Genomic DNA, 21,377 nt, shown 5'->3' on the forward strand with positions numbered 1-21,377 from the left:
AGGTAGAACAGCTATGCTCCTCTTCCTTGACCTATCAGCGGCCTTCGACCTGGTGGATCATGCAGTATTATGCAACCACTTAGCGTCCGCCTCTCACTTCTCAAGTGAAGCTATAGCATGGGTACAATCCTTCCTAGCCAACCGTACGATGAGTGTTCTCCCCTGTAGCTGCAGCGGACCCAATCCAAATCACTTGTGGTGTCCCACAAGGCTCATGTGTCTCCCCAACTATGTATAATATCTTCACTAAGCCACTCTTCGACAAACTTGACAGATTAGGGGTAATCTATACCAACTATGCGGACGACACGCAGATTCTCATACCTTTATCGGGCAATTTTGTCGAAGACACAGCTCTAGTAAACAAAATCTACCTCCTCATTCAGGCATGGATGGCCTTCCACGGCCTCTGCCTAAATGATGACAAAACTGAGATACTGATCCTGGGCTCCGACTCCTCCTTAAAAAAACTCACCGCCAATTATCGCAATTTCAACATAGATGGTAATACAATCAAGGTGGAGACCGAGGTAAAAACACTAGGCTTTTACCTCGACTCCACTCTATCTCTCAAAAAACAAATCAATACCCTGGCATCCTCGACAGCGTACACCTGCAAACTAATCAGGACTTGCAGACCTTACCTTTCTAAAACTAACTGCATCATGCTAGCTAACGCACTAGTAATGTCGAAGCTGGACTATTGTAACGCCCTCTATGCAGGAGCTAATAAAACCATCATAAATAAAATGCAAATCCTTCAAAATAACGCTCTTAGTGCAGCCCTTGACATACCCCGTAGAGCACATATCTCCAACATCAGGAAAGACCACCACTGGCTAAAAATCAGCGACAGAGTCCTCCTCAAGACACTTTCTCTCACACACAAAGGGCTTAACAACACAGCACCTCCCTACATCTCGGCCAGACTCACTAGAAAATCGTCCAGCCACTACACCAGAGCTTCCAACCTCTTCTTGCTGGAAACCCCTAGATATAGACGATCCAAAGCAGGCGGAGCAAGCTTACCTGTTAGAGCCGCCCAGGCTTGGAATGCATTGCCTTCTGCATTAAGAGCAAACCTATCCTACTCCAGCTTCAGAAGCAAGGTAAAAAACTGGCTCTGGTCCAATGACAACTATCCTTGTTGCACCCAACGGTCATGATATTCCTGAAATCCGGTCCCATGACCACTCAGCCCTTACCTTCCTATCTCTCTGCATACATGTACCCTTAAACATTGTAAACTTGTTAGCTATCATCTCTACTGTTGTAATGACATATGTGTATTGTTTTGGATACACCTCCTATCGTCCATATGCAAGTAACCTAAGCTTAAGTGACCTTGTACCTGCTGCGCCCGGCTACCCCTGGGTTTTGTGCGTATTATCAAATAATAATCTAAACTAAACCTTCCTGAAGCAGGTCATAGTATCGGCCCATATCACAAACATGAGGGGCACAGAAAGTGAAAAGCACTGCCAGCTGACAGACTGCAAATACCGGCAGCTACCTTCAAGCATGATCCAAACCAACCACCCTAAAGACCTTGTAGCCCAACCAGTGTCTCCCTAACTGAATTAAGATCAATGTAGTCCTCCATCACCCGCCGCTTTCCACCTCCCGCCCATATGAGTTTGTCTTCATTGACGATTCTATCTATAAAAGTTTCATCTAAACAGGTGCTCCTCTGCTTCTCCAGAACCATTAAGGACAACATTGTTTTCCTCACTCCATCCATGGCCAATTTCTGTAATCATTTTTTTGCCACTTGATGTTTCCCCTCTCTCCTCAAGCACTTCCTTGTGCACCCTCTCCTTAAAAAAGCCTTCTGCCGATCCTTCCTGTCTGGCAAACTATCGCCCGATCTCCACTCCTTTCCTGGGCAAGCTCCTGGAGATGCTGGTCATCACTCAGCTAAACATTCACACTGAATCTGCTGGTTATCTCCATGACCATCAATCTGGCTTCAGAGCGGCTAGAGGCACGGAAACTGCTCTCCTGAACACCTGTGAAGATCTGCTCTCTAACCTTGATTCCAGTTCTCACACAGTCCTCACCCTCCTTGACATTGCCTCTGCCTTTGACACAGTCAATCACGCCACCCTGATCAATCGTCTCAGCGTGAACCTTGGCTTCACGGGTTAGCCTCTGGCGTGGCTGACCACCTTCCTGTTGGACCGACCCTCCCAGGTCCAACTAGGGTCCTTTCTCTCCACCACCTCTTTCCACATGCAGTGTTCCCCCAGAGCTCTATCCTCTCACCCTGGCTTTTCAATGTCTATCTGGCCCCCTTGGCCCATCTGATCTCAACTTTTTCCTCTAACTTTTGGTGTTACGTGGACGACGCACCGCTCTTTTAGACTCCCCTCAGCGTCCTCTCCCTCCTTGCTCATTCCTGTCTATCCGCTATTTAGGGATGGTGTGTCTACAATGATCTTTGCCTTAATGCCAGTAAGACAGAGATTCTTCTTAGTGGGACCCCCTGCTCCCTCTTTGCCTCTCTCTCTGGCCACCTTCCTTGGGCCCACCCCTCCCGTGAGGCAAAAAACCTTGGTGTGATCTTCGACTCCACTCTCTCCTTCTCTCCTCACATCAGAAACCTTGCAAGGAAGGCCCACTTACAGCTGCACCTCCTCAGAGGTATTCTACCTTTCCACACCTTCCCCCGGAAACTCACTGTCTCCAGACCTCTGGTTCGCTCCAGGCTGGACTATTGAACAGCCTCTTTCTCAATCTTCCCAACTCTACTTTTCGCCCTCTTGTGGTATGCTTTCCTGCAGACACATCATTTACTTTTCCGATCTGCACTTTCAGCCAGGTTTTAACCATGTATCTGTCTCTTTACCAGTGTTTCTTCTTGTCTGTTTATGTTAAGCATTCCTCTGCCTCAGGGCTATGCTTACGTCATATAAATATAAAATCATACAATATATGCAAGGCAGTTGGATGGAGCTATGTATAATTAGGTGACTGTATTTAAGGCATATTCTCTTAAAATGGAAGTAATATAGCTATTTAGAAATATTCTTTACTGCACTACAACTGATGCTGCTAAAGGGCTTATATGTGGATCACCTATAGCTATATTCTTCAGAGATTAAACTTTCACTTACTGTAGTAATTGAATTGTGTTTCTTTACGATATCCAGCAGGCATGTTAAGTTTCACTTGTTAGAAAGAAAAGTAGGACAATGCTAAATATTGGGAACAGATTATTATACGTTTTAACAATACAAACATTTTTTAAATTATAATTTTCTTTGTTTTTCCCAAAGTTTTCCACAACATCGGTTAAGATCCCACTTTACGGTAAGATGCTTTATTCTGATGTACAGTTCTATTTACAGTGATATTTGTTGACCAGTAATGATATTTTGCATTATAGTGCTGAGCCTAGAGTCATATTGATAAACTATAACATTGGGATATATTTAAGTAAAGCCATGTATAAAAGATCAAGGGAGACCATAAAGAAATTGCTTGTCAACCAATGTATACTGAATACAAAAACGGTTCACTAGTTGAAAATCAGATGAGTTGCTTGCTTATCCAAATGTAAACCTAAAACGGTCAACAGGAATAGTCGACCACTGAATTGAACTGAGACGTGCATGCATGTTTACGCAAAGTTTAACTTATAACTGGTGGCACAGTTACTAAAGATTACACCTTTATTGGCAGAGTATTACATCTGAAGTGGTATAAAGGACCAGAACAGAATTTCAGTAGTCGAGCTGCACATCTAATGGCAAAATAACAATAGAGATTTTTCAAGCTAGTTTGTGTAGCTATTTCAGTTCTATTAAAGACACAACAGGTATTATGCTTTCTCTTTCTTTATTTCTCTGCTAAGCCGCAACATTCAAAGAACAATAAACAACCTTTAAAACTATACATCCCAGCAGAGCCGGGGGGGTGGGGCAGAATCACAAAATAAGATGGGAGTCCAGAGATGTGATTCTTTAGACTAATCCAAAGGTACCTCAGTGATCTAAAGTTTGGATTTGCTCCCTTTTCGTCCTCTCTTGTGCCGAAACTGAACTTACAAAGATAATCATCTAATGTTAAAAGTACTTTCCACGTTGACTCAGTTACATCCAAATAACTCCAGTAGACCCGGATTTTTACACCAGTTTCACCTTAGCACAAAAAACAGATGTTAGAGTGAGAAACGAAGGGAGGGAAGCAAAAACCAAGCCACATAAAACCAACTGCTTCTGGGAAACACAGTGCAAGTCTGAATTCCGCTAAAACCAATGCTTTACTGTGCAAACTAACTTCCTCAAGAGCATTCGGTGCAAGGCTTCAGCTGGGTCCTCCAAATCACCAAGGATGGGAGTAATGCTTGCCTACATATCTTGAGTAGCACTAAGAATTGTGTAGATTAACAAGTTTGGAAAATCTTTTGTATGTCAAGACCAGAGGCAAGCATTATGCCTGTTCAAAGCTCACCCACCACTAGTGTCTCATGTAGGTAGATTGGTTTAAGGTAATGTTTGAAAACTGAATCCTTCAACAAGTCTACTGTCTCATGATATCTTCCATTTGTACACATACCTGAAACGATTTCAAAACCATTGCAACTCTTGCCAAATTAGTACTGAATTGTGAACTATCAATGCCAGCCTGCAATAGTACCAATGGGCTAACGTTGGTGCAGAGCCAGCCTTAAAAGACTGCCTTTTAAGACTTTTTGCAGATATGGAGAGATTACCCTTTTATCTGTCCAAGAAGACTTGGTCACTTGTTTGTAGGTTTCAAGACGGTTGACTGTGTCCAAATTAGGATGACCTGTAAAAGCTGGGTAAGCGATGGACCTAGAATGACACTTCATAAAATGTGAGATGCAAAACGGTACACCATTTGTAGAATAAATTATCCCTGCAAGATTTAAAGCTGTAACGTCAGACACTCTGCAACAAGCGACGTGTAGGGCAAGTCCCAAATCCAAGAATCAATCCAAAGAGCCAAAAAGGAATGCACGAGATGTGAGAAAAGCTAAAGTTTATTCTACACACGCAGCCTAGGCTGGGGAATTATCATAAAATGGCTGCATTTATAGTTAATATCAGGAAGGAAATTACAACAAATGTTACAGATTGTTCACATATCCTGAGCCTGTGATTTCGTTGTACTATAGGTGAATCTATACAATACCTAGCCCTATTGGCTTAACCTACCCTCGTGACGAAAACAAGACATCAGTTTATTAATTAATTGACACTGAGATCTTTTTCAGAGCCTTGATGCTGATTGGATGCTATCTGCTATAATTTTGTATTTTGCAGACTCAATAGTTGATTGGCCATTCCAGGAGGAATATTTGTGCAGTGAGTGACGTAATAGATTACAACCAATCACCATGTGAGATGTGACAGTGTGACAATGAAATAACTTTAACATCCTCTTCCCAAAGACCTCATCGGTTGGCACCATCTTACCATTCCCATCATTATGAACTGTTCATCGACAGTTCATTATTGCAACAACTCGTGGACATTACTCGCTTCCCTTCCAACACTTCCTTTCTCACGGCTTGTGAATGATTTCATTTTCTGTCTTTGACCTTATGAGCTGGTGGCTTAGGTGCTTGCAAACTTCATTCTCTTGCAATCGTATGAATATATGTATGCATCTTGCGATATTATAGACCTACTCCTCCCTATTATCATATATGTGCTCTTGGGGTTGTTCATACATTTACACAAAAGTCCTTAGTACCTAATTAACTCTATTCTATGCGTTGATGCGTATGTCTTAGCGATTGGATCTCTCTCAGTGAGGCTTTGTCCTTGATCATTCTTCCTGACCATGTACACTTTACACTGTTCATTGTTTCATCCTTGCCCACGTGTGACCTTTATTGTGACATGTTTCGATTTACTGACTAGGAACACAAGTTATTATATATCTTTTGAACACAGGCTTGGGAGCTTGGCGAAGCTGATGCGTCTCAGCCAATCCATGGGCCGTATATGTCCCTTAACTCTTGGGTCTGTTACTACTTTGTTGTTTTTGCATAACCTCACTAACAAAGTGCAGTCTTGAGACTATTTGCTCACTTGCCTTGATCAATCGCTATGCAGCATTTAGTCTTGCTGTGGAAAGTTACAGTTCTGTTTTGTGTGCTTCTTTGCAAGATCCTGGCTGATAGTCTCTTTTGAAGGGATGAGAATGTTGATTCTTCTGGGATAGATGAATGTGTCTTGAAGCCTACTCGTGATGTTCATTCATTTAGTGTAAAAGTTCACTCTTATTTGGTATCATGAGCGCTCCTAATGGTTCCCCGGCTAATGTTAAGTGTTGCTATGCTTGTTAAGAATATGTATATATTCTGGTATAAGGTATGCACCTTATGACTTACTTGTCCCTCGGGGGTACTGCTTACTGAAGCATGGTTGCTAGTGCCTTTTTGGGCATACACAGGGAATTGTACATGTGTGCGCTTGCTCTGCTTGCACTGTGCGGTACTTCATAGGGCCTTTCGAAGCTTGTACTTCCTTGCACTTTGGGGCCGTAGGATGTTCTCCCCAACAGACCAAACAAAGCAACATTGCGAATTACACTACAACTACAGGGCATTTCACACAATGTCCTGATCCAGAATAATGTTGACGTCCCAGAGGACTGACTATTGGAGAGCAAGGGGAAGAGTCCTCTTAAAACCGTTCATTAGTCTTGGTACTAAGAGAGGTTCCCTACCAGGTATCCTTTCACCTCAACATGGCCTGCACTGGCATGGCCGATATGTGCGTGTTCCCTTTGCTATAGGCTTTGACCTCTTCTACCAAGGAAGCTAGAAAATTAAGGTTGTCCACTAAAGGGACTTAAATGGGATACCTGTGCCGTGCCGCACACCAGTCAGTATAGGCTAACAATGCAGATCTATAACTTTTCTAAGTGGACGCCGCCTATCTGCTTCTAATCCGTTCTTGGTCCTTGTCTGAAGGGCTCAGGATGCTCCATTGCTACCACAAATCTTCCAGGCCACCAGGATCCGCATCCATCTGCTACAAGTGATTTGTGCTGCCCATCTAATCCTTCAGCAGACGATCTGTCTGATTTGGAAATCTATAGAAAGTTCCAGCACGGCTGCAATACAGGCTTGAGAGGCCCAGAGAGTGGCTAATAAAACTAGAAATTACTACTTTCTTCTGGCCCTGCCAAGGGCCCTTGCCAGCATCCCGAATGAGGGGGAAAAAACATGTAACTAGTCTCCTAACCCCACAATTGGAGGAATGCATCTAAAGGTGCTCCCAAGATGTCCGGCCTCCAGGAAAAGTGAGGAATTTGAATGTTCCAGCATGAGACAATGAAATAATGAAATAGATACCACTTCAGGTGAAGTCTTAGGTACACTTCTGAATCGAGCATCCAGTCACTGGAGTTCCAGTCCACCTCTAGATTGGACAGATCTGGAACGTGTTACTCTGTGACTTGCTGGTCTGTATCCAGACAGTAATGCCGTAGGTCCTTTGCTAGCTCCACTAGTACCTGTTTCACCAGTTAATAGTGGAGTGATTTTAGATGATAGAGGCAGAGGAGGAGCAAATTGTCACAATAAGGTCAATTGTAACGGGCAGGAAGCGGGCAGGCAAAAGGCAAAGGCTGTGATGACAAATGAGAATATGAAGTTGGCAGATCCGATCATGAATGCCATCAAAAGATACAGGCAGGAACTATGGCTGGCCCAAAAAGCCAATCCCCAGCCCGGGGGAACCTGGCTGCCGCCCCTTTGTCTAAAACTCATAAAGTTTGTCATTTTGCTCCTGAGGCCCAAACGACCAGACATCCTGGTAGGTTGCCTCTTGGGGTGAGTATGCCAGAACATTGGATAACTCATTATTTTGTAGCTATGCACAATGTCCAAAGTTTGACAGAGGGTGTGTTTGAGAACCAAGAGGCCTTAATTAATAAAACTTTGCACTGGATTTGTCACAAAAAGCAGTGGCCCCTCGATTATACAAGACAATATTATTAAATCCCTCTGGAGAAAAATGCCGAACATTCTACATTACATCCAGGCCTTTCTTACCAGGGAGGAGCTTGCACAGGGATCGTTGTCCACGATGGGAATGGGGGGCATGGGAGAGGGCCAATCCACCCAAATCGATGGGGAAAGAAGAGTTGAGGAATGATGGCCTGAAAACCATCCCTCGGCCATCTATAGTAATAAGCATGTTGCCCCGGGGGGAAGGCAGTGGTGCACATTATGTTCTGGAATATTGCTGGACTGACTAGGAATATGATCGATGGCCAGTGGTTGGACTGCAATATAGGCTATAAAATAATTTCTCTCCAAGAGAAGTCGGTAACAGGCAATCCACCTTCAGGGCTACACAACGTTTTGACATCCCATCAGCAGTAAAGGGAAATAGGGAAAAACGAGTGGTGGCCTTTTTAATATGGATCAAAGCCTCCCTATACATTCTTGCAAGGAACTGCTACGGCTCAATTTAAGTATCAGGATGGGTCTGAAATATTACTAATATATATAATAAACCAGGCCAAGATAAAGAACTTAAATTATTCAACCTCTTAGCGTTAATTACTGCCAATTGAATCACCCAAGCGGCCAGAAGGTATTTATTGCTGGGGATTTCAATCTACAATTTGAGCCAATGTCATTGACAAATGGCATATGTGAGGAATAGGACAGACTCTGCAACTTGGAGATACTCAATGCTACACCCCCCAGATGGCCAAAAAAGAATGCAGTTGAGATCGCCAGTATTTTAATTTCCCTTAACATGCACGCATGTAATGGGAGGTTCACAGGAAACTCACCTGCCAAACATACATATGTTGAGTGATCCTGGTGCTTCACTCATAGATTATATTGTGGTGAATGTGGAATTGTGGTCCCAGATGATGGAGTTTGAAGTGCTCGAAAGGGTGGAGAGTGACCATCGTCCATTCTCCCTGAGGATTGGTTCCAAATTGTTCGGCCTTTTTGAAATATTGAAACCTCTGGACAATGTAGCACTGAGGCCTTCCGGAAATGCTAGAAAAGTGGTTAAGTGGGCTAAAATCAATACATCAGAGAAAGTTGAAGGAATCTATGAATCCATCCTTCCCATTCTAGAATGAGTTCTGCTAGACAAGGGAGGTTCCCCCTCACAGGTATTAATCACACACAAACTATTTACGGAAAACGTGAGAACAGTCTTCAGTCAGTGACAAAATGAACTGAAAGACGACAATAAAAATGAATTCTTTGTTGGATAAAGACTGCAGGAAGACAAATGTGAATTGGGTTACAAGTGTGAACAATGTTGCCGTAGGGGGAAGGGAGAGGTAGTATTAACAGCTCTCGCCCTATAAGAGCCTGCTAAAAGAGAAGGAGGTATACTGTAGAGCTACTTGGAAAGCCATCCTTGATGCCATTATTAATAAAGATTCTAGAGTCTCATAGGGATGGGAGGGCCAAAAGCAAATTCTGTGCAACATCCCAGTCAGCCTGGCACTCATACTTCTCATCACTGTACGAGCAATCCGGAATATTCACGGATACAATACAAGGCAACCTATCACAGACGTTAACAAGGGAGACTCCCTTACTTTAACGTTAGGTGAAGTAACTACCGCACTCAACAGCCAAAAAGCAGAAAAAGCTCTGGGCCAGATAAGGGACTGGTGGATTTTTGCAAATCTGAACCTTTGATTTGGGCCCCATATCTCTCTAAGCTTTTCAACGCTGTACTGGCAGCAAATCATGTCCCCCAGACGTGGACCCAAGCAGAAATCGTCTAACTGTATAAAAAGGGCAGCAGAGCAGATCCTTGGAACTACCGCCCAATATCATTGTTGGGGATGTGGGGGGGTGGCAGGGGAGGGTGGACATGAGGATATTTGCCAAGGCACTACTGATTCACCTGGATGGAAGGAAACAACATCTTACACCATCTACAGGCTGGCTTCCAGCAAACATCGGTACAATCGACCCATGCCTATGGTTGGGCCTTATATGTGACAAATATATAACCCTACACATAATTAGACTATATGTCACATTTGTTGATTTAAAAAATGGCCTTTGACAAGGTACCCAGGGTGGTGTTATGGAATATTTTGAGCGATATGAGGATCTCGCCAGCCCTTCTTAGGGAAATACGAAGTCTTTATAGAGGAAATTAGGCTATGTTAAGATGGAGTGCCGATGGGAGGGTTACAAAGACGATCCCTATTCAAATCAGAGTATGCCAAGGATGCGTACTGGCTCCCAAATTGTTTTCTTTTTATTAACAGTATAATTCCAAACCGATTTGCCTTCCCTGCGATGGATCAACCCTGGCTGGGGAAAATTGTCCAGTTTTTTTTTTTTTCTCCAACTAAAGCTTTATTAGCTCATGAATATCCACAAGTACAATAACATAATATTTGCATAGATAGCTTCAGATAAGCTCATTAGCACCCAACAATTCTGATAACCACTTCAAACCCCACCCCCTGACCAATTACCCCCGCCCACCCCCCTCCGACTAGTCTAGGGATGACAGACCCCCTATATCCTGCCCGGCTCAGTCCTCTTCCTCCGGTAACACCCCAAATGTCATCAGCAGTCTCTTTGGGATGTGTAGGAGAGCATAGTCCTTAAGTGCATAGGTAAGAAAGGGTGACCAAACTTTGCCGAATCTCCCCAGAGTACCCCGTACTATCGCCGTCCTTTTTCCCAAATTGCATAGTACCATTGTATTATGGATGTTGGATCCTTCTGCTTCCACTGATTCACTGTGTGGCGTCTAGCACGCATTCATATTTATTTATTTATTTATTTATGGTTTGCTTATTAGGTGCTTATACAGTAAGTAAATTCGGTTTCAAAGCGCCCACATGTCATCAGGGAGGGGACATGGGAAAGCGACACATTAAATACATTGAGATATTAAATACAGTGGCGGGGGTAAAAAAGGATGAAACTACTATGCCTTGTGAGTATTTAGAACAAGCAAGTGCGGAAGGGAGAGGGCAGTGAGGGTTAAGTGCTGAGGTGCCCATGCTCGTGGGTGAGCAACAGATGAAGTGCAAGGTATGGTAAATGCCAGCCTCCAGGACGGAGTGAGTGCTGAGACAAGTGCTGAGGATAGACAGATGCTGGGTGCGATTTGGTCAGGGCCACAAGGATGCATAAGAGCCCTGGACACCAATCAAAGCAACTCTGAAAATTAGCGGAGGAGAGGGGGCGGAGGGAGGAGGAAGAGGTAAAGAGGAAAGTCTTGAAGAGTTTACGGAATGTAAGAAAAGCCTGCCCAAGATTCAGTGGGAGGGGGAGGCTGTTCCATAGACGGGAGCTAGATGAGGAATGTGATCGACCTCCTGCCTCTGATTAGCAAAATATTTTACACATAAATAGTTGGTGCCAGAGGAATGCAGAGATCTAGAGGGAGAATATTTAGTAAGAGAGAGTTGCAGATAGTGTGGTCCCTGGCCCCAGACAGCCTTGTGGATGATATAGAGGGATTTAAATTCAATCTGTGAAGCACCTGGGAGCCACTGAAGGCTTTTTAGGGCAGGAGAGATACAGTCTCTGGGCTTGAGGCCAAGTGTAAATCTTGCTGTCCTATTCTGGATTAGCTGGAGGGGTCGCAGAGTGGAAGAAGGTAGATTTTAGGAGGAGGCTGAATATTTGCCCACAGCGTTCCTTCTCTCCCTCCCTGGTGATGATCCTCAGTCGGCAGAATTTTCAGGAGCGCCATAGCTCCATCCATCTGTCAACTCTCAGCATCCCGCCCACCTTCGACTTCACCTCCTGCTAGAAATGTTTGAGCTACGCCCACCCCCACGAGATATGTTCCGTCGTTCCTCCTCCAGCACAGTGATGAGTGTGAGTTGTACATTTTATGTAGTTTCTCTGGGGGGTAGTGCCACTGCTGTAGCAATTTATATTGCAGCTCCCGATACTGTACCGAGGTATTTGTGAATACCCTTCTCAATGCAATCTCCCATTTGTTCCTCATTACCCAATTCTCCTGCCTCTCCTTATGTGACAAGATCCTGTAGATGGCCGATTTTAGACCCCTGTTATTTTCGGTGAATGACGTCAGTTTTTCCCATTCTGTCAGTTCTCTCGTAGCCCCTTCCATTATCGCTGGAGCACCCACCCAGTGTTTTGACTGCTGATAGGCATAGAAGTCCTCCTTCCCCAGGTCGTATTCCCTACAACACCTTTCAAATGATTTGAGTTGATTCCCCTCGTAGAGATCAACAAGTTCCCTTACCCCTCCCGCTATCCTCTGTTTGTACCTATTGTAATCCATTCCTGGCGGGAAAGCAGGATTTTGAAAGATGGGGCTTTGTAGCTATGGCTACGGTGCCAACTTCAGCCTCTTGTCAGCTGGTCCCAGATCATCAGGGTGTTCCTTGTGATTAGGTTTTCCATAAGCCCTCCTGACCTAGCCTCCTTTCTCATCCATGGTATTTTCCAAAGAAATTCTCCCGCCACTGCCTGCTCCATGCCTACCCAGTGCTTTTGGTTATCCTCCCTCGCCCACTCTTCCAAGGCTCTCAGTTGTGCTACCTGGGAGTATTTCATCACGATGGGGCAGCCCACCACCCCTGTCTTTTACCTCTAAATAGAATTTTGCTCCCTATGCAATGTTTCTTCCCATTCCATATGAAGTTCATAATGTTCTCCTGGATCTCCTTCATCATCTTCCCTGGTAAAGGTAGGGGGATCGCCTGAAAGAGATATAGCAGACGGGGGAAGATGTTCATTTTCACAATGGCAATCCTTCCTTACCATGACACATTCAGCCCCTTCCACCCTGTAAGGTCTGCTTTGATTTGTTTCACTAGTGGTGGGTAGTTTGTCCCCACTATCTGTTATATAGTTGCCGTCAGGTGAACTCCCAGATACCTAACCAGGCCCGCCCCCCACCTCAATGGGATATTGCTCTCTAAACATTCCTGCTCCTCCTCCCCTACCGATAGATTTAGTATCTCTGACTTGGAATAGTTCACTTTGAATCCAGACATCTCAGAGAAGGCCTTTATCTCAACCATTATTGCTGGCAGTGATGTATCCAGTATAGTGACCATGAGAACCACATTGTCGGCAAACAGGCCAATTTTGTGATATGAGTTCTCCCATCTGACCCCCTGCACCTCCCTGTTCTCCCTTATACGCTGTGCAAAGTGCTCCATTACTAGTGCAAAGATTAGTGGGGAGAGTGGACATTCTTGTTTGGTTCCCCAGCTGATTGAGATCGGGCTGGTCAGCCCCCCATTCACTTTGACCTTGGCTTGGAGATTCTGGTAGTTTGCTTGGACCATTCTCAAGAAGTTTGGTCCCACCCCCACCTTGCTCAGCGTCTGGCTCAAAAAAACCCAGTTAACGCGATCAAACTCCTTCTCGGCATCTAGCATTAGTAAGCAGGTGGGTGCAGAGCTTACCCCCCTCGCAGCCTTGTCAATTATGTGCATAACCCTCCTTATGTTATCAAATGTGTTCCGGCCATGGATGAATCCTGACTGATCTTGCACTATTAGGCTTGGAAGTATCCCCTCTAACCTAGCCGCCAACACCCTTGTATATAGTTTGGCATCTACATTAATAAGTGCTATCGGCCGGTATGAGGAACACAGGTGCGGTTTCTTTCCTGGCATCAGGATAAGAGTGATGTGCACCATTTCCATGGATAATCACTCCTTCTTTCTTCCACGGAGGGCTGTTCCAGGGTGGCAGGAAGCCATTTTTGGGAAAAACGCTGCACATAGTTTTACAGGGTCAATTTACTATAGAAAATGCTAAAAGCGTGATTTATTTCTGCTTCCGACTACCAGGGAGTGCTGCATTCATCATGCATTAGCGTGATTGCTCTCCTTAAGTAGACATGCCAACAGCCTCCCCGATTTGTCCCCCTCTTCATCCATGTGTTCCATATGTACTGTGTAATCAAATTTTCAGAGTCTTTCCCATGCCTGCGTACATTGAGTGCGTAATAAATTAAGTTCAGTTTCAGTAGTGGGGTCTGAGGTATCTTTTGATGCTATCATTTGGATCTGATCTTCCAATGCCCCCAACTCCTGCAGTGATTTCGTAATCCCCCTTTCGCCCCAGCTCTTGCAATCATCTTCCACACTTGCCACCACCTTCAGAGTCTCCCATATTGTTCCCCAACTTTCTACGCTGCCCACATAGGTCTACAGGAATGTGGTGAGAACATCTTCTAGTTGGTCTCTAAAGATGTCATCATGTAGTCGCTCCGATAACCTGTGCCATGTCGGGACCATCGATCTGTGTCCTCAATTATCCCAGCGCATCGTTAGTGGAGAGTGATCTGAAATAGTGCACCCCATATATTCCGCTCCTGAAAATTCAGCCAAGTCTTCAGGCCCCACAAACAATTGATTCTAGTATAAAGACGATATGGAGTCGAGTAATATGAATATCCCTGCCCACTAGCATTCTGTTCTCTCCAAATGTTCACCAGGAATAGATCAGTCGGCACAGCATTCAGAGCCTTGATGGCCAGTGACGATCTAGTTCATGCAGAATCAGATCTATCCAGAGCTAGGTGCCAAACGCAGTTAGTACCCACCCCAAAGGAACAAGGCATCCTTCATGCAGACCAGTCTACTGCCCAAGGGGCGACGAAAGGTGGGTATCGTGTGATTAGGGCAATAGGAGTTTTCTATGTATTTCTCCTGTTGGTCAACATAACCACACACAATTACGCATCTGCCCTCCTTATCCGTTTCAGTGTGTAGGAGTCGAAAGGGGACTGCATCATCTATCCAAACCATCACTCTCCTAGCAAACTTAGAGTATGTGGATCCATATCCCACCTTTCCCCATTTGGCAACGACTTTCTCTTGTTCAGCAGGGAGCAAGTGTTTCTTGCAACAAAGCAATCAATACTTTTTTCCTGCGCACGTATGATCACACCCAGTTCTTGTTCAAGTAGTAGCCCAACCCCCTTATGTTCCAGGTCAATATTTTCAGCACTGTCATACCCCTGCCAGTCTCCCAGGGTTCCCCTAGATCTGGTATGTGCATACGTCCCTCATAGCGGTAATTCCCCAGCTACCAGGCCACCACTGCATAAAATACAAGCTCCATCTTTAACGCCCCACCACCCGCCACTTCCTGTCTATCCCCCGCCACCCTCCAGCCCCCAAGATCCCCACATTCACATCAATATACAGGAAGGAGATATATTGAAACAAGAAACAAGCACCCCTTCTATCGGGGTTAAAACAAAGCTCAACAGCATCAAGCCATTCGGACACACCCATCCCCAGTGGACGACTTCTCGCCATTTGGGAATCCGGTGGGAGGTGCCAGCAGAAACCTAGCACCCACCTTGACCAATGCGCTGGGGGTTACAGAAGTTCCACACCCTGGGCAGCAGCATTACACCACAACTAGCAAGCGCATCCCCAAGCAGCAGTTATGTCACAAGTACTCATAGTGTTCTGTAAAGAACTACACGTCCCGTTGCTACCAGTTCAGGGGTTCAATTTGTTACTCACTGTGTCTCTTAGGCACCCCAAACATCTGGCCTTTCCAACCAATCTGCTGGCCAAGAAGGGGTCCACCCCCAGTCCGCATGGGAAGATCGCCCTGCCACCACTAGGGGGCTGCCTCCAAGTCCAGGGAAGAATGTCCCCAGAAGCACACCAGCAGGGGATCTCCCACATAGTACGGGTGCTGCCATTGTAATCCGCAGCACCTGCTGGCCATCTCAGCACCTTGTGCCTCCGTATGTCAGGGAGCACCCTCCTCCCTTAGCCTGCAATACTATTGAGAGCCGGAGAGGGTGGATGTTCCAACCGCTTCGCAGCGCGACGCTCCGTTTGGCTCACCTGCCGATGCCACAGCCCAGCTCCTGCCGTCCCTCTCTCACCCACACAGCTCCACCTCCAAGTGGGCCGCTCAGTACATTTTCAGCAGTTCTCCGCTGTCACGGGTGCTGAGTGGGGTACACCCCTGCAGCACCGCTGAGCCTGCTCCTTGTGCTCATCCAGCCTCACCTAGATGCTGGCCGCGGTCCCCTCAACATGTTGCAAGCAATCTGCCACTGCAGGCTTGGCACCTTGTTGCTGCCACAATCTTGGGATTAGCATGCATTATCAGGCCACACAATGCTCGTCCACCGGAGGAAGACCTCCTCAGAATGAGCCAACACTGCTGCAGCTGTAATATACATAGGATTGTGTATTAGCAATTCAGGACATACTGCAAATAGGATCAATGTGAGGATCCAGGCGGGACCTCACACTGAACACATCCTCAAGGCATGGACCCTGGCCATGGCCCTATCCCCATGAACTTTCCGAGTGTTTTTGTGAAAGCATCGCTGAATAGGAGCCCCTGTGCTTCTGGACCTACCTCATAGGACGTCAACTGTCCTAGTTTGGAGTCAAACTGAATCTGAATACCTTTCCTGCACTCTGTGGAAAAAGCATAGTTCTTACACAGAAGGCCAACAGCCAGAATGACAGGAACCACTGCTTCTCCTGTATCACCTGCCCTTTCTGCCAGATCATTGATCTTAGCAAGAGGGCCTAAGAAGTCAAAGAGCTTAGCTTGACAGGACTTCCAAGGCCTGTCTACACCGCTGTTATGATCTCCGTCTCTTTTCCTCAAGAAGGCTACATTTTGTGTCTCTTTTCAGGGTCCATGTTACCTTGGCCGTTATATCGGGTTAGGAACACTTCGCTGTGAGCTTACCTTTAGCGAGGCTTACACATTGGAAACATATGTAACCCTGGGGGAGTGAGTCCATTCCAAAAAAGTTGGGTGGACCAATCCCTCTGGCTCAAACATACTATCTTGATCCTCACTGTCTCTGGTAAAGGTTCTGTAATAACATGAGGCTCCTCCTAAGGGTCACTGTCCTGGGATGTAATCTGCTCCCATGTTTCCTTAGTCTTTTGCTGATTCTGAACTCTTTTCTTGCATGTAGTTAATTCTTTTGCCCAATTCATCCTCGGAGGAAAGGATCTGGCGGTGGATACTTCTTTCTGATTCTTCGGGAAAGCCTCTTTCAGTTTCTGAAAAAACACCTCAGAGCTCCAAAGAGCATTCAGTCTTTTATTGAATTTATATAGCGCTTTAAGCCTAGAATCTAGAACTCTAGAATCGACAGGTGGGCTTGGAAGGGGTGGGTGGGCCTGTGCGAATCTTCTACACTTGTAGACACAGTTCCTAAATCCTTGCTTGCGGCAGTCCAAGTGACCGCTCTGGGGGGGATTTCACTTTTTTGCACTTCGGGTGAGCCTCAACCTTAGCCAACCTGCACTGCAGTGGGGCTAGCCCTGCAGCACTGCTTTGGGAAACAGTCTCATCTACCAAAAAGCCCAACACTCTCTTGAAAATGTAAGCTGTTACAGAATCCTAAACTCTGCCCTCACTTGGCACTATGCTCTCTATTTTATTTTGACTATATACTAGTAGGTAACCATCACGGAAAGTTCCCCTCTACTTCAGAGCCACATGAGCAAGGCTTTGTGGGTATGCATATTAGCCCAAATACAAGCCTTTCTCTCCAGAAAATGATGTCTAACATGGCAATGCTATTTTATACATTGCTTAATAACCAAAAATGGACATTTCTCAAGGCTGCAGACAACTGCATACCCGGTTTCACCTTTATCATGGATCATCAGTGCAGTTTAGTCTGCAAGCCTTGTGGTTGGCGTATAGAGGCATGTGCATCAAACACCAACAAAGTTTTGGTGGGTTTAAATATATATATACACCCACATCTTTAAAAGGAAAGAATTGTATCCTGAGAGCTAGGCACTGCGCAACGTCACTGCCCAGCACACTTCGCCCTGCAGAGAATTCTTTTCTCTGCCTCCCTCCAAAAGTGTGGGCTGGGTGGAGCTTGTAGCGACACCCACAGTGTCTGTCTGTTCAATCCCTGGAGGGCGGAAGCACTGCAAAACCAGGGCCTGCCAACCCAAATCAAAAGGTTTAGTGTTGGCACTCCAGTGGCATTACCAAACAGTGCAGAAGATACCTCTTTTTCCTTGGAAGCCGCCTTGGTGGTCCTTCGTTAGCCCTGCCCTGAGGAGGAGAGCTCACTCTATTGAGTGGATCCTATAGAGTGCAGAGAGCACCCATGGGCATTCGGCACTGCAGCTGCTACCCCGTTGCATGTGGTACCACCGCATCTTTCCTGCTGTCAATAAAATAATATAATAGATGCAAAAGACTGAGTCCATATTAGTCAATGTTAATGTCTATGTAGTTTATTATGCTACTATGCAGTGCGCCACAACTGACAGAAAAATAAAACGTAGTGTGTACTTTTTTGCTACTCGAACAGCAAGAATGAGGAAGAGGAGGGAGCAAATCCAGACTTCAGACTACATGGATATCTTGTGATTGGGCTAGTGGATCTCCTGACTGGACTACTGCTTTGTTTGGTCTGCTGGGTTATGTAGCTCTAAAGGTTGTTTTATGGATATCTTGGGGCTGAAGATGAAGGCCTAGAAGTCGGCCGTCATGGTCTGTTGGAAGGGGAAGCGTTCCCTGCAGTTTTCAAATATTTCTTGTAAGGGGGAGATAATCCCAAGAGTGGATCATTTTGATTATCTGGGGGTGAGAGTGCCAACTTTGAGGCGGTGGCACATGTTGAGATGCAGGCCCTAAATTGTAACCAGGCAATCGGTGGATTCTCTGAGCGACGGTTCTGCAAAACAGAAGCGAAAAGAACATTGGCCAGCAACTGTCTTCAGAGACATTGGGAGATGTACAGTGGTACCAGGGATGGGATTTGCAGCACATGGGAGATTTTTCAGGGACTTGGCACACCTCAACTCCCATTTCTGGGGCAGGACTGATTATGATTTTTGTTTTAGGGAGTCTCCTGCCCCAATTTGAGAAAGGTTTCTCGCCCCACAGCTCCGTCCACAGGGTAATGACCCTGACCCTCTTGCGCTTTTGACTGCCGGTTGCACACATTGGCTCTTGTGTTGATTGCAGTTCTCTTATGTTGATCCCATTCGCCTCTGTAGAAGTATCCTAGGCCCTGCTCTGAAATGCCTTTCATGGCCCCTCAAAAAAAGGCTTTGATCCTGTGTTAGGAAAGATTTTTCTTTTTGCTGCTTCCCCATCTCTTCCAGTCGACTCGCCCCCACACCCTCTTAAAACCAGGATTTCTGCTGGGAGATGGTGTGGTCCAGACCAGTGACTTAATCAACCTCGTTCACTACTGCAACTTGTTTCATTTTGGGGCACTGGTTAGCTTCTATGGCTACCAGTACCAGGGGGACTGCTGGGATGCTGAGTGTGTTCACATACAGGTCAGAACCAAAGAAATTGTCTTAACACTTCGTTATTAGGGGAGTCACACAGGCGAACACCCAAATCACTTCCCTTGGGCTAAATTGGACATATAAGTGACTTAAATAGGTTAATGTGGTCAGTTCTCAGGATCACCTGAAATATCAGGATCTTTTTGTAAGAGCAAGGTATTCTAAAAACATAGCTTTTTGTGATTAATGTGTGTTTAATGTAGTGCTTCATATCGGTTGACTGCTTCTAAACACTGTAATAAAGCATATTATTACCTGCTCATGGTACTCGATTCATTGACCTTGGTTGGTTGAATGTTCGAGTCTGGCTTGATTGGGGGGTTGTGACGACATGGCGAATAGAAGGGTCTCAGACCTTGGGTCTTTTCAAAGAAAGCTCTTTAATAAGCATGTATAACAAAGAAATAGGGTTTCATGAATAAAGCAACATTTTCAAACATAAGTGACTTAGAAGTCCATCCCTGTGTGATTAGCGCAGACTTAAGGTGTACTTCCTCTCAGAGGCAAAAAAAGTGCCCAAAGTACTAAACACTTTAAAGTAAACTTGCCTGTTACATCTAATCGTCAAACTTAAAATAACGACTTCCGGGGCGTGGCTTGAATGCAGTTGCTTCCCTAAGAGCCTCTGTGGAGAGCCCGGGGTATCCCATCCACAGCAGCGGTTCTGGAGCCGATGCGAGAATGGAAACCAACAGCACCGGCAGCGGAATAGTGTTGGAATGCCCGGTTTCAATTGCAACAAAATCGCTAACCTGCTTAGGGCAAATAAAGACACGAGAAAGTTGAAACACTCAGCCGGAAAAGACCCCTACAGACAGTGCTGCCCTTGACTCCGTGGCAGGCTCCCATGTAAGTGCCCCTGGCAAGGGAGTAAAGCCCAGCCTAACCGAGCAGCCTCCACCCTGATCACACCCTATTGCAACGGGGGGAGAGGGAGGAAGTCTAGCGCAGCTAGCCAACAGCCAGCCCCATAACCGGAGGAGATCAGGAGCAGGCAGTACATCCTGCCCCAACACCCCATACAGGGAAATGTTAACTCTGTGGTCACAGCAAACTCCCATCTCCTACCCCCCGAGCCCCTCTCGAAGCACAGGTGCTACAAAAAGGGGTAAAATCTGGCTCATTGTCTTTGGTGAGCAATCTCTGGGGCACAAAGACCCCTGGACCCGGGGGTGGGGGGGCAATAAAAAATCGGAATGGCCAAACACCATAAACCACATAAATCTGGGAATATAGCCACCCTTCTACAGCCGCAAGACAAGGAGAAGAAACCAGAAGGAGGGCGCTCCCAAACTATGTCACCTGAAAGACCTCCAGGCCAATGGGCTACAAAAGAGGACACCCAATCCCTCCTGGTGGACATTAAGTCAGAATTCCAAAACTGCATGATGGAAATAGCCACTAGGGTAGATGGTCTGGACAACCGAATGGAGGAACTGGAACACAAGGTCAGTGAGTCGGAAGATCGTTCCCTGGAGCAAACAACACAACTAATAGAGCTACGCAGGAAAGTTCAGATTTTGGAGGGGAAGAATTAAGCTATCGCATGCAAGCAGGAAGATATCGAAAACGGGGCTCGGAGGAACAACGTAAGAATCAGAGGGGTGCCTGCCTCTGTAACGGACCAATCCCTACAGGAATATGTGAGCAACCTGTTGCCAGAATGTGACAAAACAATGCTGCTCCTAGACCGAATCCACAGGATACTTAGTCGCAGAGGGGCTACCACAGAATACCCCCTGGATGTAATCGCCTGCATTCACTTCTTCTCTACCAAACAAGACCTCATGGCTGCAAACCGCTTACAGGGCCAGCTGACCTACCAAGGAGCACAGATCCAGATTTATCAAGGCTTGTCAGTGGCGACAGTACAGAGACGCAGAGCGCCAAGACTCCTAACCACCTTCCTACAAGACCGGAATATTAGGTACCGCTGGCTCTTCCCTGCAACCCTCCAATTAACCTATGAAAGCATGACAGACTATTGGGACGCTAGAAGAAGCTGTGCGCTTCCTGTCAAGTGGACCCCCGACCACAGATGAATACCTTACAGCATTGTCACCGGCAGCAGGAAAAGAGGGTGACCTCAAGCAGAGATGTAATAC

At 45.9% G+C, this 21,377-nt stretch overlaps 1 protein-coding gene across 9 annotated transcripts in view; it reads left to right on the forward strand.

The window, feature by feature from the left end:
* SENP7 (SUMO specific peptidase 7) overlaps nucleotides 1-21,377 on the forward strand; it is a 1,759,378-nt gene that overhangs the window by 742,474 nt on the left and 995,527 nt on the right. For all 9 annotated transcript variants that reach the window (XM_069637251.1, XM_069637256.1, XM_069637257.1 and 6 more), the window contains one exon: nucleotides 3,279-3,312. In XM_069637251.1, the coding sequence (XP_069493352.1) occupies nucleotides 3,279-3,312 (34 nt within the window). The remainder of the gene's footprint in view (nucleotides 1-3,278; nucleotides 3,313-21,377) is intronic.

This window comes from Ambystoma mexicanum, chromosome 7p (assembly GCF_040938575.1).
Source record: "Ambystoma mexicanum isolate Mex_15411 chromosome 7p, UKY_AmexF1_1, whole genome shotgun sequence".
Lineage (NCBI taxonomy): Eukaryota > Metazoa > Chordata > Amphibia > Caudata > Ambystomatidae > Ambystoma > Ambystoma mexicanum.